At 53.7% G+C, this 23,721-nt stretch overlaps 3 protein-coding genes across 3 annotated transcripts; all 3 read right to left on the bottom strand.

Annotated features, from left to right (window-relative positions):
• Nucleotides 1–1,908: 1,908 nt before the first annotated feature.
• LOC309653537 (uncharacterized protein) lies at nucleotides 1,909–6,095 on the bottom strand (the record flags this gene model as incomplete). The annotated part of the gene is made up of 5 exons (XM_082478461.1): nucleotides 1,909–2,270; nucleotides 2,627–2,747; nucleotides 4,162–4,416; nucleotides 5,205–5,272; nucleotides 6,053–6,095. 5 exons carry the CDS (start codon nucleotides 6,093–6,095, stop codon nucleotides 1,909–1,911), a joined length of 849 nt encoding a protein of 282 aa, XP_082334587.1.
• A 3,079-nt stretch (nucleotides 6,096–9,174) lies between these two features.
• Nucleotides 9,175–14,405, bottom strand: LOC309653538 (double homeobox protein 4-like protein 4; the record flags this gene model as incomplete). The annotated part of the gene is made up of 5 exons (XM_082478462.1): nucleotides 9,175–9,864; nucleotides 10,375–10,529; nucleotides 10,937–11,057; nucleotides 12,472–12,626; nucleotides 14,363–14,405. The coding sequence occupies 5 exons, from the start codon at nucleotides 14,403–14,405 to the stop codon at nucleotides 9,175–9,177; spliced, it is 1,164 nt and encodes a 387-aa protein (XP_082334588.1).
• A 3,059-nt stretch (nucleotides 14,406–17,464) lies between these two features.
• Nucleotides 17,465–22,695, bottom strand: LOC309653539 (double homeobox protein 4-like protein 4; the record flags this gene model as incomplete). Its single annotated transcript, XM_082478463.1, has 5 exons — nucleotides 17,465–18,154; nucleotides 18,665–18,819; nucleotides 19,227–19,347; nucleotides 20,762–20,916; nucleotides 22,653–22,695. 5 exons carry the CDS (start codon nucleotides 22,693–22,695, stop codon nucleotides 17,465–17,467), a joined length of 1,164 nt encoding a protein of 387 aa, XP_082334589.1.
• Between the last annotated feature and the right edge of the window lie 1,026 nt (nucleotides 22,696–23,721).

Genomic DNA, 23,721 nt, shown 5'->3' on the forward strand with positions numbered 1-23,721 from the left:
CGAGGCACATGTGTTGGAAAATATTTTTGAAAGAAGCAGTGGAAGGGATCACCGGCCACAACGTTAAGATGCCACAGGCATTTGGTTTTTCATTTCCTTTGTGCATCGCTTTAGTTGTAACACGGCTTATCTTTTGAGAGGTGTGTGCGTGTAGTGTGTGGCCGTAGACAGACAATGAGAGAGAGGGAGGGACGGAGAGAGATTATTTGCCTGCATAATAAACCGGGCACAGTTGTTACTATGAACTCTGTCAATGAAAGTATTTGCATAGTTCTGTCCTTGTGTGCAAGGACGATGCCCTTGAGGAACACTTCCACACCATGCCCCCAGAAACCAAGTGAAGGCTGTCACTGAGAGACGGTTTTCGTGATTCCACTAGGGTGTGTTTGTGGCTACAAGCTACGGGACTAGACAGGGGCGTCTGGACCACCTTCCCGTGCTGTCCCAGGCCAAGGGAGGGATTTCACCTCCCCGAGGAAACGCGGGAGAATACAAAGCGACCAAAGCACAACCAAGAACTTGAACTGAGTGCCAAGATTTATTGATTGGATCAATGGAATGTCACATACAACGGGGAAATCCAGTTCAGCCTTGGGTCCTCCTCGTTGTCATTGGAAGGCTAGAGTCCCTTGAGGCTTCAGAGGTGGTGTCGCTCCTGGTGCCCATGCTTCCTGACAGTCCGTGTGGAGCACGGCATTGCTCGTAGACACAACGCAGTTGCCGTCGACAGTCTTCTTGCCTTGGTCGCCCTGCCAGACACTATCATGAGCGTTGCTTGTTCCTTCTCCTTTCTCTCGCCCGTGGCTCTGCCTCCCAGGAAAGGAGGCTTGAACGGGGCTCGGGGGAAGGTCTTCCTACCTCCCCCTAAGCCTGTGGCACTGGGGAGCCTGGCAGCATGTCGAGCAAGGCCTGGAATTCTTCCTCGCTGAGGGGGGCTTCCAGGGTTGCCGCAAGTTCCTCTTCCTCTGCGTCCGCATTCAGAAATGGGCCTGCCTTGTCCAGAATGTCCGCGTCTGACAAGAGTTCGTCCAGGAGGCTTGAAGAGCCTGGAAGGGCTGAGTGCTGGGGCTGTTGCTCCAGCTGGGGAGATGTCTCTTCACTTGAGGTTGGCTGCTGCGGCCAGAAGTGTGTCTCTGGCGGTGCAGGCGGCACGATGGCCCCCTGGGCAGGCTGCCCACTGGCGATGACAGCATGTGTCCCTTCGCCCCATGGAACTGTGGCCGGAAGAGGCTGCGGGTTCTGGCATCCCTGAAGTGCTGCCAGGCTGGGCTGGACCACGATGAACATCAACGGGTGGCCCACACAGCACCCAGAGGCAGCCCCTGGCACAAGAAAGGTGGGGGAGAAAACAGGAGTGGCCGCAGCAAAGGATTGCGTGCTCTCAGGTGCATGAGAGGGAGGATAACGATGAGAGCTGCTATGGACAGTGGGCGGGGGGCTTTGGTCCGACAGGGCAGTCACGGCTGATGTGGCATCTGGTCCTTCGGCCAGGGCATTCACAGGCCCACTAGCGCTCTGCTTTGGGTGCCGAGCTCTTCGGTTCTGGAACCATATCTAGGGAACCATATGGGGAGACAGGAACATTAGCAGCGCGACAGTCCAGATCTACTTGCCGCCGCCCCATCCCCGGCCGGCCCCGCCCCGGCCCGCCCTGCCCTGCCCTGCCCTGCCCTCCAATCTGTCAGGTCCATGGCAAGTACTGGTGGGCCTCATCTAAGGGCCATTTTACCTAGAGCTTTCGCCTTGGCTCTTGAAAATGCGGGAGGACGTCAGGGCAACACAGGACCCACCCCACCCGTCCCCACCCCTGGCTTTGAGGAGAGCCGTCATTGACCGGCTACAACCTCAGGCCCCTCTCTGGCTGCCCAGGACTTCCATTGCCCTCTCCTCTTCCGGAAAGGGATGCCTTCAGATCAGCCCCCTTAGTGTAGTCGTAGGACGAAGGGAACCTCCTCCCAATCCCCCCTCGCCAAGCCTACCTATATCCAGCAGCAACCCGTCACAAGGTTTAACACTCCTTCCTCGTGGGAGAACCCAAGTCCCACCCACTGGTGGAGAACTTACCTGGATTCGAGGTTCGGGAATTCCTGTCTGGTGAGCCAATTCTTCCCTGGCAGCAATAGATGGAAATCGATCCCTCTCAAAGGCTTGCACAAGGACCCTTGTTTGAGAAGGAGAGATGAAAGTCCTCTTTCGCCTGGCCTCTCTTCCCAAGCTTTCTGAAGAAGAACACACAGAGAAGAGAGGACATTCAGGCCAACTGCAGCACATTCACAGCAGATGCAGTGTGTGGTATGTAGGAAGTGGTATGTCATAGATCAAGATCGATACATCGATACATCTTATTCAGTGCTATGTGAAAATGCCCCATGTGATGGAAGAAGGGATTTCTGCACATCCGGGCAGGTTCCGGACCCGAAGATTCCAAGCCTTCCCGGCCATGCAGCTCCCCACCCTCCAACAGGGCCATGATGCTCCTGTGTGGAACAGGAATGGGGCAAGAAGCCAAGATATCATGGTTTCCTCTCTGAAGCGTTCTTGGCCCCCCACGGTCATCCACGTTCAGAGATGATTGTGTCTCAAGGGGATGCTCTGGGGAAATGCCTTTGGATTGCTGGGTACTTACCTCGAGTCAAAGCCTGAGGCGGTGGCGGCCGCAGCGGCTGCGACTGCCCTCCTTTGAAGGCATTCTCCGACAGCAATCGGCTCTGCTTCAGGCGTCTTCCCCGTTGGTTTTGAAACCAAACCTGGGTACAAAGAAAGAAAGCCTTGTCATTCAATGCTCATGCACGTACTTCCAAGATCGATTGCAGGGATGCACCATAGCACAAACGCACAAACGCGCCAGCCAGCCAGCCAGCCAGCAACAAGCCGACTAATGGAGACCCAGTACGGCCCCTCTGCCCCCAGTGTAAATATTTACGAGTCAAAGGGACTGAACTCTCACTGGCAGGTAGAATGTAGACTCCCGCTTTCACCTCTGAAGAAGTGCACCAGATTCCAGAATACACAATCTGTGTCCGTGAAAATAATCCTTCCTCTTCGAGTCACCTTACTGGTGTCCAGAGTAACGACTTGTGACACAGGAGGAGACAATGCTTGCTTTCCCACAGTCAGAATGGGATGGATAGCTACCTCTCTCTCTCTCTCTCCCCCGCCCCACCCCTCCTCATCAAAACTACCAGTTTGTCTCTGGGTCTTTTGGTCTCCGTCTACGATTCTCCGCATCTACCTGTTGACGTCTGTCTCTGTTGCCACCCGCCCGCCTGCCCACCTGCCTGCCTGCCTGCCTTCCCCTCTCTCTGTCTCTGTCCCAGGCTCTCAGGCTCAATCTCCTTTCCCTCATTTGCTCTCTTTGCCTCCCCTTTGGCACGGTCCATGCCCGATTCATGGTTCCCTGCCTCTCTTATGTCCCCACAGGCAGTACTGTCTCATAACACGCAATCATATCCATTAGCAAGTGCCCCCATGAAAACCACACTTCCCATGCTGCCTGGGAACTACTCATTGACAGTCACTTCTCAGGGACTACATGCCTCCATCACTCTTAGGTCAGGAGACTCTTATGTACCCGCTCCCCATCTTCAGAATATGTGTCCTTGTCTTCAACAGTGAAGCCGTGTGCATGCTACCTCATTCCCCGAGGCCGAACCGCAGTGTGGACCTGTGCTTGTGTGCGTGTGTGTGTGCATGTTTTTAGACGTTTCTGACGGTGGTGTGTGGAAAATGTGACACCCTGAGAAAACGTGTTCGTAGGGAAAGCCAATCAGTCTTTGGCGACGCTTTGTAAGGTCGCAGGCGAGGTGTTCCTACCTTTGGTGACTCCTCTCCAACCTGCCCAGAGAGGGAAGTCTTCAGCACGGCTAGTTCCTTGGAAGCCAGCCATCAAGGGAACACCTCCCTGGCACCACCAGGCCCTCCTGCTTCCTTGGCCCCTCGCCCTTTATTCTTGACCACCCATTTGAATGGACCTCTCGCCACACAGCTCAGTCTGGCCACGTTTTCCAAAGGGAGCCACCTTCCTTGCCCAGATTCGAGTCCCTGCTGTCTGGAGCACCCAGAAGAGGAAGCCCCCAGGGCAAGGACTCCAGCTGGCGTAGGGCGACTTGCGTCTGGCCATGGACCCCGAGAGGGAGAATGGATCGAGAGACTCGGACGTACCTGAATTCTGCTTTCCGGAATGCCCAGTTCTCGTGCCAGCCGTTCTCTGGTCGTTATCCCGGGGTAGGGGTTCTGTTGAAAGAGTGCTTGCAGGGTGTCCTTCTGACTCAGCCTCAGAACCAGCCTCCTCCTTCGCGATGGCCTTGAGAGTCGGCCTGTGGGAGAGAAAAGGGGGAATGTGTCAGGGGCGAATCCATGGAGGTGCAAACCACTGGTACCGGCACAGCGCTGGTCCTTGTGCCACGTGAAAAACCTCTAAGCCAGGGGAAGACTCTGCATTTGGAACAACCGTGGGCACACCCTGAAAGCCACGCTGAGTGGGACCCTGTGGGCTCAAGCTAAGCTGAGGGTCAAGGCTATGGGGATCCCCCCACCACTCGCCAAGGATCCACAGGGCGCCATGCAAGCAGAAGGGGAAAGCCCTAGGAAAACAGGCTAACGTGACCAAAATGGGTGGAAGGATTGTCCACCTGTGGAGGCCTCAGAAAGTCTTGATGGCTCCTACCAGATTTACCTTGAACTCTAAGCTAACGAGAGGAGCCCGGCTTCTGGACTGTCATACGCACAGGGCACATCCGCTTTCACTATTTGAAAGGAAACGAGACGAAAGCCAAACGAAGCCAGACAAACACACAAGCCAACCCCCAACACAGAACGCACTAGGAGATTGTTAAGAAGACCCACATTTTTGAGATAAGGACCAACGTGGGGCCCCGTCTGATGGCGCCCGCCCACCCACACACGCACAACAGCCCAGTGTACTTCGGAAGATGAGTTTCCCTTTCCAGGCCCCAAGGTCTTGCTGACTCGCCGTGTGTGTGTGCTATTCTTTCAGTTGGGCAGCCTTGAAGGGCTGCCCCCCATCCCTGTCCTATTTGAGGTTGCGTCTTTCTGGTGGCAAGGGGATAGATGCGTGTTTGTTTCCTGCCTTCTAAGGCGGGAGACGGGCGTGATGGCCAGGGTGGATGTGGTTTCAGGCACGTCCTGCACATCCTTGAGATTTGAGTTTCCTGAACTCTCTCCAACTCTAGGACAACACCAACCCTTCTGCAAGGGCCACCCGCTCTAGCAGCTGGCAGCTGGTGACGTAGGGTCGTCTCCAGGTCTCGCCCTGGAAGGAGGCAAGGCAAGGCAAGGGTTTCGGACCACCAACGGGGACTTCCTTTAAAAGCGCCCTTCCTTCCTGCCAGCTCCAAGGAAAATCTTTGGAAAGCACTCAAGGAACGAACGTGTCACACTGCGGATTTTGCCTCTCCAGAGGCTCCTGCACTGGCTACCTTGGAGTCCAATGAGAGACAGTTCGAGTGCTCCTGGAATCTCTGTTTCCCAGGCTCTAGCTTTCAGTTGTGGTCAAAGAAAAACTCTCTTTTTCTTCTATTCTTAATACATACTGGATGTGGATTCTTTCCATGGACACCATGGAAGTTAAACCAGTTCGAATGGAACACGAAACCAAAGAGAGCAAATCCGTAACAACAGCAAGAATAGAACATGGGAAACCAACTCAAAATCCCAAACACGGTCAACCGGAAAAGAGTGTCAGTTTAGTTGGGAACGTTTTCAAACACTCGTGTTCCATTCACTGCAACCACAGGCTGGGATTTTTGGTAGAGAAGCCATTGTCAGGCAACAGGCCTACCTACTTCCATGTCGATTTCAAGAAGGAAAACAAACGAACCAGCAAACCAGAAATATGTACGTGAATTGCCCAAACCAAGGTGCATCCTTTTGCCCAACTGATTCCAGAAACATATCCCAGCATATCTGTCCGTGCCAATTAGTGGTCATTGGGAAACTTCAACCTTCGTGGTGATCAACCCTTGGGGTGGGGAGGTGCATGAGTGTATTTGGAGGACCCAACCCCAGAGCCCAGATGCTGAGGGCAACGTACCTGTGGAGGTGCTGTATGTGCCGGACGAGCTGGACGAATCCATGGTGGGAGACCCACACGGATGGCACGGAAGCTGCTGGCCAACTGCTCAGTGCTGAGAAGCTCAGGATTTATAATGGATGAGGATGCCCCGCCCCTATTTATGTAAATAGCCGCAGATGGTGGGGAACCCTTCCTTGCAAATTGAGAACCTGGAAGGAATCCCGTGAGGCAAGTGGGCGTTGGAATGGAAGGCCTGTTCGGAGGCTCCCAGGTCCCTTTGAAGCTGCCGCCCTCGTCATCCTTTCCCAGAATGCTTGGGGTCCAGTGCTCTCTCGTTTTCACACCTTTTCACATTCCACACATACTTTTGCTCTCCGTGGAATTCCCCAACTCTGAGTCCCTCACGCTTAGCTGTGTCACTGTACTTTCCAAAATGGAGAGAGAACCTGGAGCCTAGCTTTCCTCGAGTACGTTTCCCACTTCGTTCATCACCACCAGGACGTCATTGCCTCCCAGTCTTAAAGCATTTCCTTGGCTGGGGTTTGAGTTCCCGATAATTCACACAGTAAGCTTGACTGCTTATCTAGGGTCTACCCATGGTCGTCAACAGTTCGGGACTTTTTCAGAGGTACCCTGAAACCCACCCCCTTGCTCACATGCAAGGGGGCATGAGAGGGCAGAGAAAGGGGCAGGCCACACGTGTAGGTTTCACAAGCCAAGGAACTTAATTTCAGTGCTTGTCCTTGGCGTCCACAAGACGAAGTCGGTTTCACTTTCACTGGTCAACTGGCATCTGGAAGAAGGAGAAGAGAGGAAGAAGAAGAGGAGGAGGAGGAGGAGGAAGAAGAAGAAGAGGAGGAAGAAGGAGAGGGATATGAAGCAAGTCATATGATGGATGATGACACAGCTTGGTTTGAAAGGAACGCTTTGGATTCCAAATACAACCATCCCAACATTTTCGGGGCGTTTGCGCTGCAGAGAATTGAAAACTTAGAAGCAAACAAACAAAAAAACCACACAGAAACACAGAACCATCTCTAATGTGTTCTTTTGCCACCACGTGGATTAACATGAGGACAGTGAGCTTATTTAGAAACAGTTGGGAATTGGAGTAATTACACCACCAATTCGTGAAAATATGGCTGGGGCGTGTGTGTTTGTGTGATCTGTGTGTTTGATTTTCTGCACCCACCCACTAAGGGCGGTTGTCAGGTAGTACCCGTGGACGGATGCCACCGGGGCTAGTAGGAGTCTGCAAGTCCCAGGAGGCCCAGGAGGATGTCCTGAGGAGGTGCAGGTCCTGGTCCCTTGTCCTCAAGTGCCAGAGATCAGAGAGGGGGGCGTGACCATCTTGTTGGATCAGGGTGGTTTTTCCCGAGAAGGTGGAAGTTTTGGCTGAGATAATCACGGAAACATGGGATTTGCTGGCTCCTCCCAGAAGGCACTGGCTTCCAGACTTGGACCGGCTCCCTCCTGGACAATCCAGGTGGGGTAAGCTTGCTTGGGAGAGTAGAAGCTTTGATCAGCATGGCAGCCAGGACATCCTGAGAGCCCGCAGGTGTGTTTATGCACAGTCCACCAGTGGCCTCCCTGTGGACGTTCCGCTGCCCGTCCCTGGGCTCCGAGATTTCGCTGGAGCAGCCAGCATTGAACCCCCAAGATGGTAAAGCCACAGCTCCTAGCTCTAGCTAGCGTCTGTGCAAGTCCTGCCACCCACAAGGATCTCAGTGTTTCCCGGCACACTGTGACCCAGTGTTCCTCCCGCCCTCTTGAAAGCACCATCTTTTCCATAAGCTGTCTCTTACCGCATCTCCAGTCATACTTGTCCTGAGGCTACCGTGGCCAGATTCTTTTCCCAGAAGCCCTATGCCAACTGTGTGCCCCTTGAAACTGACGCTTCCTTTCTGCCCAACGAAAAGAAGGAGAGAGATAGAGAGAGAGAGAGAGAGGAAGAGAGAGACAGAGAGAGAGAGAGAGAGAGATACAGAGAGACAGAGAGAGAGGGCTGTATATTGCTCTAGAGCTCTGGAGAAAGGGGAGCCTAAGACAGAGGAGTGACTGGGAGGGAGCTGAGGACTAGATGTGTCTGCAGAGATATACACACTATAGAGCTAGAGACCCGGATGCAGTTGTAGCTAGAGACTCAGATACATCGGTGTATACACATTCAAGTGGCAACTCTCAGATTATTTTCCTACTTCGTGCCGCTGACACACCCATGCTGGACATGGGGAGCACGGATTGAGCCAATGGAGAATCACTCAACACAGAGTGTACGAGGCACATGTGTTGGAAAATATTTTTGAAAGAAGCAGTGGAAGGGATCACCGGCCACGACGTTAAGATGCCACAGGCATTTGATTTTTCATTTCCTTTGTGCATCGCTTTAGTTGTAACACGGCTTATCTTTTGAGAGGTGTGTGCGTGTAGTGTGTGGCCGTAGACAGACAATGAGAGAGAGGGAGGGATGGAGAGAGATTATTTGCCTGCATAATAAACCGGGCACAGTTGTTACTATGAACTCTGTCAATGAAAGTGTTTGCATAGTTCTGTCTTTGTGTGCAAGGACGATGCCCTTGAGGAATCCTTCCACACCCTGCACACAGAAACGAAGTGAAGGTTGTCACTGAGAGACGGTTTTCGTGATTCCACTAGGGTGTGTTTGTGGCTACAAGCTACGGGACTAGACAGGGGCGTCTGGACCACCTTCCCGTGCTGTCCCAGGCCAAGGGAGGGATTTCACCTCCCCGAGGAAACGCGGGAGAATACAAAGCGACCAAAGCACAACCAAGAACTTGAACTGAGTGCCAAGATTTATTGATTGGATCAATGGAATGTCACATACAACGGGGAAATCCAGTTCAGCCTTGGGTCCTCCTCGTTGCCATTGGAAGGCTAGAATTCCTTGAGGCTTCAGAGGTGGTGTCCCTCCTGGTGCCCATGCTTCCTGACAGTCCGTGTGGAGCACGGCATTGCTCGTAGACACAACGCAGTTGCCGTCGACAGTCTTCTTGCCTTGGTCGCCCTGCCAGACACTATCATGAGCGTTGCTTGTTCCTTCTCCTTTCTCTCGCCCGTGGCTCTGCCTCCCAGGAAAGGAGGCTTGAACGGGGCTCGGGGGAAGGTCTTCCTACCTCCCCCTAAGCCTGTGGCACTGGGGAGCCTGGCAGCATGTCGAGCAAGGCCTGGAATTCTTCCTCGCTGAGGGGGGCTTCCAGGGTTGCCGCAAGTTCCTCTTCCTCTGCGTCCGCATTCAGAAATGGGCCTGCCTTGTCCAGAATGTCCGCGTCTGACAAGAGTTCGTCCAGGAGGCTTGAAGAGCCTGGAAGGGCTGAGTGCTGGGGCTGTTGCTCCAGCTGGGGAGATGTCTCTTCACTTGAGGTTGGCTGCTGCGGCCAGAAGTGTGTCTCTGGCGGTGCAGGCGTCACGATGGCCCCCTGGGCAGGCTGCCCACTGGCGATGACAGCATGTGTCCCTTCGCCCCATGGAACTGTGGCCGGAAGAGGCTGCGGGTTCTGGCATCCCTGAAGTGCTGCCAGGCTGGGCTGGACCACGATGAACATCAACGGGTGGCCCACACAGCACCCAGAGGCAGCCCCTGGCACAAGAAAGGTGGGGGAGAAAACAGGAGTGGCCGCAGCAAAGGATTGCGTGCTCTCAGGTGCATGAGAGGGAGGATAACGATGAGAGCTGCTATGGACAGTGGGCGGGGGGCTTTGGTCCGACAGGGCAGTCACGGCTGATGTGGCATCTGGTCCTTCGGCCAGGGCATTCACAGGCCCACTAGCGCTCTGCTTTGGGTGCCGAGCTCTTCGGTTCTGGAACCATATCTAGGGAACCATATGGGGAGACAGGAACATTAGCAGCGCGACAGTCCAGATCTACTTGCCGCCGCCCCATCCCCGGCCGGCCCCGCCCCGGCCCGCCCTGCCCTGCCCTGCCCTGCCCTCCAATCTGTCAGGTCCATGGCAAGTACTGGTGGGCCTCATCTAAGGGCCATTTTACCTAGAGCTTTCGCCTTGGCTCTTGAAAATGCGGGAGGACGTCAGGGCAACACAGGACCCACCCCACCCGTCCCCACCCCTGGCTTTGAGGAGAGCCGTCATTGACCGGCTACAACCTCAGGCCCCTCTCTGGCTGCCCAGGACTTCCATTGCCCTCTCCTCTTCCGGAAAGGGATGCCTTCAGATCAGCCCCCTTAGTGTATTCGTAGGACGAAGGGAACCTCCTCCCAATCCCCCCTCGCCAAGCCTACCTATATCCAGCAGCAACCCGTCACAAGGTTTAACACTCCTTCCTCGTGGGAGAACCCAAGTCCCACCCACTGGTGGAGAACTTACCTGGATTCGAGGTTCGGGAATTCCTGTCTGGTGAGCCAATTCTTCCCTGGCAGCAATAGATGGAAATCGATCCCTCTCAAAGGCTTGCACAAGGACCCTTGTTTGAGAAGGAGAGATGAAAGTCCTCTTTCGCCTGGCCTCTCTTCCCAAGCTTTCTGAAGAAGAACACACAGAGAAGAGAGGACATTCAGGCCAACTGCAGCACATTCACAGCAGATGCAGTGTGTGGTATGTAGGAAGTGGTATGTCATAGATCAAGATCGATACATCGATACATCTTATTCAGTGCTATGTGAAAATGCCCCATGTGATGGAAGAAGGGATTTCTGCACATCCGGGCAGGTTCCGGACCCGAAGATTCCAAGCCTTCCCGGCCATGCAGCTCCCCACCCTCCAACAGGGCCATGATGCTCCTGTGTGGAACAGGAATGGGGCAAGAAGCCAAGATATCATGGTTTCCTCTCTGAAGCGTTCTTGGCCCCCCACGGTCATCCACGTTCAGAGATGATTGTGTCTCAAGGGGATGCTCTGGGGAAATGCCTTTGGATTGCTGGGTACTTACCTCTAGTCAAAGCCTGAGGCGGTGGCGGCCGCAGCGGCTGCGACTGCCCTCCTTTGAAGGCATTCTCCGACAGCAATCGGCTCTGCTTCAGGCGTCTTCTCCGTTGGTTTTGAAACCAAACCTGGGTACAAAGAAAGAAAGCCTTGTCATTCAATGCTCATGCACGTACTTCCAAGATCGATTGCAGGGATGCACCATAGCACAAACGCACAAACGCGCCAGCCAGCCAGCCAGCCAGCAACAAGCCGACTAATGGAGACCCAGTACGGCCCCTCTGCCCCCAGTGTAAATATTTACGAGTCAAAGGGACTGAACTCTCACTGGCAGGTAGAATGTAGACTCCCGCTTTCACCTCTGAAGAAGTGCACCAGATTCCAGAATACACAATCTGTGTCCGTGAAAATAATCCTTCCTCTTCGAGTCACCTTACTGGTGTCCAGAGTAACGACTTGTGACACAGGAGGAGACAATGCTTGCTTTCCCACAGTCAGAATGGGATGGATAGCTACCTCTCTCTCTCTCTCTCCCCCGCCCCACCCCTCCTCATCAAAACTACCAGTTTGTCTCTGGGTCTTTTGGTCTCCGTCTACGATTCTCCGCATCTACCTGTTGACGTCTGTCTCTGTTGCCACCCGCCCGCCTGCCCACCTGCCTGCCTGCCTGCCTTCCCCTCTCTCTGTCTCTGTCCCAGGCTCTCAGGCTCAATCTCCTTTCCCTCATTTGCTCTCTTTGCCTCCCCTTTGGCACGGTCCATGCCCGATTCATGGTTCCCTGCCTCTCTTATGTCCCCACAGGCAGTACTGTCTCATAACACGCAATCATATCCATTAGCAAGTGCCCCCATGAAAACCACACTTCCCATGCTGCCTGGGAACTACTCATTGACAGTCACTTCTCAGGGACTACATGCCTCCATCACTCTTAGGTCAGGAGACTCTTATGTACCCGCTCCCCATCTTCAGAATATGTGTCCTTGTCTTCAACAGTGAAGCCGTGTGCATGCTACCTCATTCCCCGAGGCCGAACCGCAGTGTGGACCTGTGCTTGTGTGCGTGTGTGTGTGCATGTTTTTAGACGTTTCTGACGGTGGTGTGTGGAAAATGTGACACCCTGAGAAAACGTGTTCGTAGGGAAAGCCAATCAGTCTTTGGCGACGCTTTGTAAGGTCGCAGGCGAGGTGTTCCTACCTTTGGTGACTCCTCTCCAACCTGCCCAGAGAGGGAAGTCTTCAGCACGGCTAGTTCCTTGGAAGCCAGCCATCAAGGGAACACCTCCCTGGCACCACCAGGCCCTCCTGCTTCCTTGGCCCCTCGCCCTTTATTCTTGACCACCCATTTGAATGGACCTCTCGCCACACAGCTCAGTCTGGCCACGTTTTCCAAAGGGAGCCACCTTCCTTGCCCAGATTCGAGTCCCTGCTGTCTGGAGCACCCAGAAGAGGAAGCCCCCAGGGCAAGGACTCCAGCTGGCGTAGGGCGACTTGCGTCTGGCCATGGACCCCGAGAGGGAGAATGGATCGAGAGACTCGGACGTACCTGAATTCTGCTTTCCGGAATGCCCAGTTCTCGTGCCAGCCGTTCTCTGGTCGTTATCCCGGGGTAGGGGTTCTGTTGAAAGAGTGCTTGCAGGGTGTCCTTCTGACTCAGCCTCAGAACCAGCCTCCTCCTTCGCGATGGCCTTGAGAGTCGGCCTGTGGGAGAGAAAAGGGGGAATGTGTCAGGGGCGAATCCATGGAGGTGCAAACCACTGGTACCGGCACAGCGCTGGTCCTTGTGCCACGTGAAAAACCTCTAAGCCAGGGGAAGACTCTGCATTTGGAACAACCGTGGGCACACCCTGAAAGCCACGCTGAGTGGGACCCTGTGGGCTCAAGCTAAGCTGAGGGTCAAGGCTATGGGGATCCCCCCACCACTCGCCAAGGATCCACAGGGCGCCATGCAAGCAGAAGGGGAAAGCCCTAGAAAAACAGGCTAACGTGACCAAAATGGGTGGAAGGATTGTCCACCTGTGGAGGCCTCAGAAAGTCTTGATGGCTCCTACCAGATTTACCTTGAACTCTAAGCTAACGAGAGGAGCCCGGCTTGTGGACTGTCATACGCACAGGGCACATCCGCTTTCACTATTTGAAAGGAAACGAGACGAAAGCCAAACGAAGCCAGACAAACACACAAGCCAACCCCCAACACAGAACGCACTAGGAGATTGTTAAGAAGACCCACATTTTTGAGATAAGGACCAACGTGGGGCCCCGTCTGATGGCGCCCGCCCACCCACACACGCACAACAGCCCAGTGTACTTCGGAAGATGAGTTTCCCTTTCCAGGCCCCAAGGTCTTGCTGACTCGCCGTGTGTGTGTGCTATTCTTTCAGTTGGGCAGCCTTGAAGGGCTGCCCCCCATCCCTGTCCTATTTGAGGTTGCGTCTTTCTGGTGGCAAGGGGATAGATGCGTGTTTGTTTCCTGCCTTCTAAGGCGGGAGACGGGCGTGATGGCCAGGGTGGATGTGGTTTCAGGCACGTCCTGCACATCCTTGAGATTTGAGTTTCCTGAACTCTCTCCAACTCTAGGACAACACCAACCCTTCTGCAAGGGCCACCCGCTCTAGCAGCTGGCAGCTGGTGACGTAGGGTCGTCTCCAGGTCTCGCCCTGGAAGGAGGCAAGGCAAGGCAAGGGTTTCGGACCACCAACGGGGACTTCCTTTAAAAGCGCCCTTCCTTCCTGCCAGCTCCAAGGAAAATCTTTGGAAAGCACTCAAGGAACGAACGTGTCACACTGCGGATTTTGCCTCTCCAGAGGCTCCTGCACTGGCTACCTTGGAGTCCAATGAGAGACAGTTCGAGTGCTCCTGGAATCTCTGTTTCCCAGGCTCTAGCTTTCAGTTGTGGTCAAAGAAAAACTCTCTTTTTCTTCTATTCTTAATACATACTGGATGTGGATTCTTTCCATGGACACCATGGAAGTTAAACCAGTTCGAATGGAACACGAAACCAAAGAGAGCAAATCCGTAACAACAGCAAGAATAGAACATGGGAAACCAACTCAAAACCCCAAACACGGTCAACCGGAAAAGAGTGTCAGTTTAGTTGGGAACGTTTTCAAACACTCGTGTTCCATTCACTGCAACCACAGGCTGGGATTTTTGGTAGAGAAGCCATTGTCAGGCAACAGGCCTACCTACTTCCATGTCGATTTCAAGAAGGAAAACAAACGAACCAGCAAACCAGAAATATGTACGTGAATTGCCCAAACCAAGGTGCATCCTTTTGCCCAACTGATTCCAGAAACATATCCCAGCATATCTGTCCGTGCCAATTAGTGGTCATTGGGAAACTTCAACCTTCGTGGTGATCAACCCTTGGGGTGGGGAGGTGCATGAGTGTATTTGGAGGACCCAACCCCAGAGCCCAGATGCTGAGGGCAACGTACCTGTGGAGGTGCTGTATGTGCCGGACGAGCTGGACGAATCCATGGTGGGAGACCCACACGGATGGCACGGAAGCTGCTGGCCAACTGCTCAGTGCTGAGAAGCTCAGGATTTATAATGGATGAGGATGCCCCGCCCCTATTTATGTAAATAGCCGCAGATGGTGGGGAACCCTTCCTTGCAAATTGAGAACCTGGAAGGAATCCCGTGAGGCAAGTGGGCGTTGGAATGGAAGGCCTGTTCGGAGGCTCCCAGGTCCCTTTGAAGCTGCCGCCCTCGTCATCCTTTCCCAGAATGCTTGGGGTCCAGTGCTCTCTCGTTTTCACACCTTTTCACATTCCACACATACTTTTGCTCTCCGTGGAATTCCCCAACTCTGAGTCCCTCACGCTTAGCTGTGTCACTGTACTTTCCAAAATGGAGAGAGAACCTGGAGCCTAGCTTTCCTCGAGTACGTTTCCCACTTCGTTCATCACCACCAGGACGTCATTGCCTCCCACTCTTAAAGCATTTCCTTGGCTGGGGTTTGAGTTCCCGATAATTCACATACTAAGCTTGACTGCTTATCTAGGGTCTACCCATGGTCGTCAACAGTTCGGGACTTTTTCAGAGGTACCCTGAAACCCACCCCCTTGCTCACATGCCATGGAGAGGGCAGAGAAAGGGGCAGGCCACACGTGTAGGTTTCACAAGCCAAGGAACTTAATTTCAGTGCTTGTCCTTGGCGTCCACAAGACGAAGTCGGTTTCACTTTCACTGGTCAACTGGCATCTGGAAGAAGGAGAAGAGAGGAAGAAGAAGAGGAGGAGGAGGAGGAGGAAGAAGAAGAAGAGGAGGAAGAAGGAGAGGGATATGAAGCAAGTTATATGATGGATGATGACACAGCTTGGTTTGAAAGGAACGCTTTGGATTCCAAATACAACCATCCCAACATTTTCGGGGCGTTTGCGCTGCAGAGAATTGAAAACTTAGAAGCAAACAAACAAAAAAAAACCACACAGAAACACAGAACCATCTCTAATGTGTTCTTTTGCCACCACGTGGATTAACATGAGGACAGTGAGCTTATTTAGAAACAGTTGGGAATTGGAGTAATTACACCACCAATTCGTGAAAATATGGCTGGGGCGTGTGTGTTTGTGTGATCTGTGTGTTTGATTTTCTGCGCCCACCCACTAAGGGCGGTTGTCAGGTAGTACCCGTGGACGGATGCCACCGGGGCTAGTAGGAGTCTGCAAGTCCCAGGAGGCCCAGGAGGATGTCCTGAGGAGGTGCAGGTCCTGGCCCCTTGTCCTCAAGTGCCAGAGATCAGAGAGGGGGGCGTGACCATCTTGTTGGATCAGGGTGGTTTTTCCCGAGAAGGTGGAAGTTTTGGCTGAGATAATCACGGAAACATGGGATTTGCTGGCTCCTCCCAGAAGGCACTGGCTTCCAGACTTGGACCGGCTCCCTCCTGGCCAATCCAGGTGGGGTAAGCTTGCTTGGGAGAGTAGAAGCTTTGATCAGCATGGCAGCCAGGACATCCTGAGAGCCCGCAGGTGTGTTTATGCACAGTCTACCAGTGGCCTCCCTGTGGACGTTCCGCTGCCCGTCCCTGGGCTCCGAGATTTCGCTGGAGCAGCCAGCATTGAACCCCCAAGATGGTAAAGCCACAGCTCCTAGCTCTAGCTAGCGTCTGTGCAAGTCCTGCCACCCACAAGGATCTCAGTGTTTCCCGGCACACTGTGACCCAGTGTTCCTCCCGCCCTCTTGAAAGCACCATCTTTTCCATAAGCTGTCTCTTACCGCATCTCCAGTCATACTTGTCCTGAGGCTACCGTGGCCAGATTCTTTTCCCAGAAGCCCTATGCCAACTGTGTGCCCCTTGAAACTGACACTTCCTTTCTGCCCAACGAAAAGAAGGAGAGAGATAGAGAGAGAGAGAGGAAGAGAAAGAGAGAGAGAGATACAGAGAGACAGAGAGAGAGGGCTGTATATTGCTCTAGAGCTCTGGAGAAAGGGGAGCCTAAGACAGAGGAGTGACTTGGAGGGAGCTGAGGACTAGATGTGTCTGCAGAGATATACACACTATAGAGCTAGAGACCCGGATGCAGTTGTAGCTAGAGACTCAGATACATCGGTGTATACACATTCAAGTGGCAACTCTCAGATTATTTTCCTACTTCGTGCCGCTGACACACCCATGCTGGACATGGGGAGCACGGATTGAGCCAATGGAGAATCACTCAACACAGAGTGTACGAGGCACATGTGTTGGAAAATATTTTTGAAAGAAGCAGTGGAAGGGATCACCGGCCACGACGTTAAGATGCCACAGGCATTTGATTTTTCATTTCCTTTGTGCATCGCTTTAGTTGTAACACGGCTTATCTTTTGAGAGGTGTGTGCGTGTAGTGTGTGGCCATAGACAGACAATGAGAGAGAGGGAGGGATGGAGAGAGATTATTTGCCTGCATAATAAACCGGGCACAGTTGTTACTATGAACTCTGTCAATGAAAGTGTTTGCATAGTTCTGTCTTTGTGTGCAAGGACGATGCCCTTGAGGAATCCTTCCACACCCTGCACACAGAAACGAAGTGAAGGTTGTCACTGAGAGACGGTTTTCGTGATTCCACTAGGGTGTGTTTGTGGCTACAAGCTACGGGACTAGACAGGGGCGTCTGGACCACCTTCCCGTGCTGTCCCAGGCCAAGGGAGGGATTTCACCTCCCCGAGGAAACGCGGGAGAATACAAAGCGACCAAAGCACAACCAAGAACTTGAACTGAGTGCCAAGATTTATTGATTGGATCAATGGAATGTCACATACAACGGGGAAATCCAGTTCAGCCTTGGGTCCTCCTCGTTGCCATTGGAAGGCTAGAATTCCTTGAGGCTTCAGAGGTGGTGTCCCTCCTGGTGCCCATGCTTCCTGACAGTCCGTGTGGAGCACGGCATTGCTCGTAGACACAACGCAGTTGCCGTCGACAGTCTTCTTGCCTTGGTCGCCCTGCCAGACACTATCATGAGCGTTGCTTGTTCCTTCTCCTTTCTCTCGCCCGTGGCTCTGCCTCCCAGGAAAGGAGGCTTGAACGGGGCTCGGGGGAAGGTCTTCCTACCTCCCCCTAAGCCTGTGGCACTGGGGAGCCTGGCAGCATGTCGAGCAAGGCCTGGAATTCTTCCTCGCTGAGGGGGGCTTCCAGGGTTGCCGCAAGTTCCTCTTCCTCTGCGTCCGCATTCAGAAATGGGCCTGCCTTGTCCAGAATGTCCGCGTCTGACAAGAGTTCGTCCAGGAGGCTTGAAGAGCCTGGAAGGGCTGAGTGCTGGGGCTGTTGCTCCAGCTGGGGAGATGTCTCTTCACTTGAGGTTGGCTGCTGCGGCCAGAAGTGTGTCTCTGGCGGTGCAGGCGGCACGATGGCCCCCTGGGCAGGCTGCCCACTGGCGATGACAGCATGTGTCCCTTCGCCCCATGGAACTGTGGCCGGAAGAGGCTGCGGGTTCTGGCATCCCTGAAGTGCTGCCAGGCTGGGCTGGACCACGATGAACATCAACGGGTGGCCCACACAGCACCCAGAGGCAGCCCCTGGCACAAGAAAGGTGGGGGAGAAAACAGGAGTGGCCGCAGCAAAGGATTGCGTGCTCTCAGGTGCATGAGAGGGAGGATAACGATGAGAGCTGCTATGGACAGTGGGCGGGGGGCTTTGGTCCGACAGGGCAGTCACGGCTGATGTGGCATCTGGTCCTTCGGCCAGGGCATTCACAGGCCCACTAGCGCTCTGCTTTGGGTGCCGAGCTCTTCGGTTCTGGAACCATATCTAGGGAACCATATGGGGAGACAGGAACATTAGCAGCGCGACAGTCCAGATCTACTTGCCGCCGCCCCATCCCCGGCCGGCCCCGCCCCGGCCCGCCCTGCCCTGCCCTGCCCTGCCCTCCAATCTGTCAGGTCCATGGCAAGTACTGGTGGGCCTCATCTAAGGGCCATTTTACCTAGAGCTTTCGCCTTGGCTCTTGAAAATGCGGGAGGACGTCAGGGCAACACAGGACCCACCCCACCCGTCCCCACCCCTGGCTTTGAGGAGAGCCGTCATTGACCGGCTACAACCTCAGGCCCCTCTCTGGCTGCCCAGGACTTCCATTGCCCTCTCCTCTTCCGGAAAGGGATGCCTTCAGATCAGCCCCCTTAGTGTAGTCGTAGGACGAAGGGAACCTCCTCCCAATCCCCCCTCGCCAAGCCTACCTATATCCAGCAGCAACCCGTCACAAGGTTTAACACTCCTTCCTCGTGGGAGAACCCAAGTCCCACCCACTGGTGGAGAACTTACCTGGATTCGAGGTTCGGGAATTCCTGTCTGGTGAGCCAATTCTTCCCTGGCAGCAATAGATGGAAATCGATCCCTCTCAAAGGCTTGCACAAGGACCCTTGTTTGAGAAGGAGAGATGAAAGTCCTCTTTCGCCTGGCCTCTCTTCCCAAGCTTTCTGAAGAAGAACACACAGAGAAGAGAGGACATTCAGGCCAACTGCAGCACATTCACAGCAGATGCAGTGTGTGGTATGTAGGAAGTGGTATGTCATAGATCAAGATCGATACATCGATACATCTTATTCAGTGCTATGTGAAAATGCCCCATGTGATGGAAGAAGGGATTTCTGCACATCCGGGCAGGTTCCGGACCCGAAGATTCCAAGCCTTCCCGGCCATGCAGCTCCCCACCCTCCAACAGGGCCATGATGCTCCTGTGTGGAACAGGAATGGGGCAAGAAGCCAAGATATCATGGTTTCCTCTCTGAAGCGTTCTTGGCCCCCCACGGTCATCCACGTTCAGAGATGATTGTGTCTCAAGGGGATGCTCTGGGGAAATGCCTTTGGATTGCTGGGTACTTACCTCGAGTCAAAGCCTGAGGCGGTGGCGGCCGCAGCGGCTGCGACTGCCCTCCTTTGAAGGCATTCTCCGACAGCAATCGGCTCTGCTTCAGGCGTCTTCCCCGTTGGTTTTGAAACCAAACCTGGGTACAAAGAAAGAAAGCCTTGTCATTCAATGCTCATGCACGTACTTCCAAGATCGATTGCAGGGATGCACCATAGCACAAACGCACAAACGCGCCAGCCAGCCAGCCAGCCAGCAACAAGCCGACTAATGGAGACCCAGTACGGCCCCTCTGCCCCCAGTGTAAATATTTACGAGTCAAAGGGACTGAACTCTCACTGGCAGGTAGAATGTAGACTCCCGCTTTCACCTCTGAAGAAGTGCACCAGATTCCAGAATACACAATCTGTGTCCGTGAAAATAATCCTTCCTCTTCGAGTCACCTTACTGGTGTCCAGAGTAACGACTTGTGACACAGGAGGAGACAATGCTTGCTTTCCCACAGTCAGAATGGGATGGATAGCTACCTCTCTCTCTCTCTCTCCCCCGCCCCACCCCTCCTCATCAAAACTACCAGTTTGTCTCTGGGTCTTTTGGTCTCCGTCTACGATTCTCCGCATCTACCTGTTGACGTCTGTCTCTGTTGCCACCCGCCCGCCTGCCCACCTGCCTGCCTGCCTGCCTTCCCCTCTCTCTGTCTCTGTCCCAGGCTCTCAGGCTCAATCTCCTTTCCCTCATTTGCTCTCTTTGCCTCCCCTTTGGCACGGTCCATGCCCGATTCATGGTTCCCTGCCTCTCTTATGTCCCCACAGGCAGTACTGTCTCATAACACGCAATCATATCCATTAGCAAGTGCCCCCATGAAAACCACACTTCCCATGCTGCCTGGGAACTACTCATTGACAGTCACTTCTCAGGGACTACATGCCTCCATCACTCTTAGGTCAGGAGACTCTTATGTACCCGCTCCCCATCTTCAGAATATGTGTCCTTGTCTTCAACAGTGAAGCCGTGTGCATGCTACCTCATTCCCCGAGGCCGAACCGCAGTGTGGACCTGTGCTTGTGTGCGTGTGTGTGTGCATGTTTTTAGACGTTTCTGACGGTGGTGTGTGGAAAATGTGACACCCTGAGAAAACGTGTTCGTAGGGAAAGCCAATCAGTCTTTGGCGACGCTTTGTAAGGTCGCAGGCGAGGTGTTCCTACCTTTGGTGACTCCTCTCCAACCTGCCCAGAGAGGGAAGTCTTCAGCACGGCTAGTTCCTTGGAAGCCAGCCATCAAGGGAACACCTCCCTGGCACCACCAGGCCCTCCTGCTTCCTTGGCCCCTCGCCCTTTATTCTTGACCACCCATTTGAATGGACCTCTCGCCACACAGCTCAGTCTGGCCACGTTTTCCAAAGGGAGCCACCTTCCTTGCCCAGATTCGAGTCCCTGCTGTCTGGAGCACCCAGAAGAGGAAGCCCCCAGGGCAAGGACTCCAGCTGGCGTAGGGCGACTTGCGTCTGGCCATGGACCCCGAGAGGGAGAATGGATCGAGAGACTCGGACGTACCTGAATTCTGCTTTCCGGAATGCCCAGTTCTCGTGCCAGCCGTTCTCTGGTCGTTATCCCGGGGTAGGGGTTCTGTTGAAAGAGTGCTTGCAGGGTGTCCTTCTGACTCAGCCTCAGAACCAGCCTCCTCCTTCGCGATGGCCTTGAGAGTCGGCCTGTGGGAGAGAAAAGGGGGAATGTGTCAGGGGCGAATCCATGGAGGTGCAAACCACTGGTACCGGCACAGCGCTGGTCCTTGTGCCACGTGAAAAACCTCTAAGCCAGGGGAAGACTCTGCATTTGGAACAACCGTGGGCACACCCTGAAAGCCACGCTGAGTGGGACCCTGTGGGCTCAAGCTAAGCTGAGGGTCAAGGCTATGGGGATCCCCCCACCACTCGCCAAGGATCCACAGGGCGCCATGCAAGCAGAAGGGGAAAGCCCTAGGAAAACAGGCTAACGTGACCAAAATGGGTGGAAGGATTGTCCACCTGTGGAGGCCTCAGAAAGTCTTGATGGCTCCTACCAGATTTACCTTGAACTCTAAGCTAACGAGAGGAGCCCGGCTTCTGGACTGTCATACGCACAGGGCACATCCGCTTTCACTATTTGAAAGGAAACGAGACGAAAGCCAAACGAAGCCAGACAAACACACAAGCCAACCCCCAACACAGAACGCACTAGGAGATTGTTAAGAAGACCCACATTTTTGAGATAAGGACCAACGTGGGGCCCCGTCTGATGGCGCCCGCCCACCCACACACGCACAACAGCCCAGTGTACTTCGGAAGATGAGTTTCCCTTTCCAGGCCCCAAGGTCTTGCTGACTCGCCGTGTGTGTGTGCTATTCTTTCAGTTGGGCAGCCTTGAAGGGCTGCCCCCCATCCCTGTCCTATTTGAGGTTGCGTCTTTCTGGTGGCAAGGGGATAGATGCGTGTTTGTTTCCTGCCTTCTAAGGCGGGAGACGGGCGTGATGGCCAGGGTGGATGTGGTTTCAGGCACGTCCTGCACATCCTTGAGATTTGAGTTTCCTGAACTCTCTCCAACTCTAGGACAACACCAACCCTTCTGCAAGGGCCACCCGCTCTAGCAGCTGGCAGCTGGTGACGTAGGGTCGTCTCCAGGTCTCGCCCTGGAAGGAGGCAAGGCAAGGCAAGGGTTTCGGACCACCAACGGGGACTTCCTTTAAAAGCGCCCTTCCTTCCTGCCAGCTCCAAGGAAAATCTTTGGAAAGCACTCAAGGAACGAACGTGTCACACTGCGGATTTTGCCTCTCCAGAGGCTCCTGCACTGGCTACCTTGGAGTCCAATGAGAGACAGTTCGAGTGCTCCTGGAATCTCTGTTTCCCAGGCTCTAGCTTTCAGTTGTGGTCAAAGAAAAACTCTCTTTTTCTTCTATTCTTAATACATACTGGATGTGGATTCTTTCCATGGACACCATGGAAGTTAAACCAGTTCGAATGGAACACGAAACCAAAGAGAGCAAATCCGTAACAACAGCAAGAATAGAACATGGGAAACCAACTCAAAATCCCAAACACGGTCAACCGGAAAAGAGTGTCAGTTTAGTTGGGAACGTTTTCAAACACTCGTGTTCCATTCACTGCAACCACAGGCTGGGATTTTTGGTAGAGAAGCCATTGTCAGGCAACAGGCCTACCTACTTCCATGTCGATTTCAAGAAGGAAAACAAACGAACCAGCAAACCAGAAATATGTACGTGAATTGCCCAAACCAAGGTGCATCCTTTTGCCCAACTGATTCCAGAAACATATCCCAGCATATCTGTCCGTGCCAATTAGTGGTCATTGGGAAACTTCAACCTTCGTGGTGATCAACCCTTGGGGTGGGGAGGTGCATGAGTGTATTTGGAGGACCCAACCCCAGAGCCCAGATGCTGAGGGCAACGTACCTGTGGAGGTGCTGTATGTGCCGGACGAGCTGGACGAATCCATGGTGGGAGACCCACACGGATGGCACGGAAGCTGCTGGCCAACTGCTCAGTGCTGAGAAGCTCAGGATTTATAATGGATGAGGATGCCCCGCCCCTATTTATGTAAATAGCCGCAGATGGTGGGGAACCCTTCCTTGCAAATTGAGAACCTGGAAGGAATCCCGTGAGGCAAGTGGGCGTTGGAATGGAAGGCCTGTTCGGAGGCTCCCAGGTCCCTTTGAAGCTGCCGCCCTCGTCATCCTTTCCCAGAATGCTTGGGGTCCAGTGCTCTCTCGTTTTCACACCTTTTCACATTCCACACATACTTTTGCTCTCCGTGGAATTCCCCAACTCTGAGTCCCTCACGCTTAGCTGTGTCACTGTACTTTCCAAAATGGAGAGAGAACCTGGAGCCTAGCTTTCCTCGAGTACGTTTCCCACTTCGTTCATCACCACCAGGACGTCATTGCCTCCCACTCTTAAAGCATTTCCTTGGCTGGGGTTTGAGTTCCCGATAATTCACATACTAAGCTTGACTGCTTATCTAGGGTCTACCCATGGTCGTCAACAGTTCGGGACTTTTTCAGAGGTACCCTGAAACCCACCCCCTTGCTCACATGCCATGGAGAGGGCAGAGAAAGGGGCAGGCCACACGTGTAGGTTTCACAAGCCAAGGAACTTAATTTCAGTGCTTGTCCTTGGCGTCCACAAGACGAAGTCGGTTTCACTTTCACTGGTCAACTGGCATCTGGAAGAAGGAGAAGAGAGGAAGAAGAAGAGGAGGAGGAGGAGGAGGAAGAAGAAGAAGAGGAGGAAGAAGGAGAGGGATATGAAGCAAGTCATCTGATGGATGATGACACAGCTTGGTTTGAAAGGAACGCTTTGGATTCCAAATACAACCATCCCAACATTTTCGGGGCGTTTGCGCTGCAGAGAATTGAAAACTTAGAAGCAAACAAACAAAAAAAAACCACACAGAAACACAGAACCATCTCTAATGTGTTCTTTTGCCACCACGTGGATTAACATGAGGACAGTGAGCTTATTT

This window comes from Balaenoptera physalus (genome assembly GCF_965194825.1).
Source record: "Balaenoptera physalus genome assembly, contig: HAP1_SCAFFOLD_573, whole genome shotgun sequence".
In the NCBI taxonomy this organism is placed as follows: domain Eukaryota; kingdom Metazoa; phylum Chordata; class Mammalia; order Artiodactyla; family Balaenopteridae; genus Balaenoptera; species Balaenoptera physalus.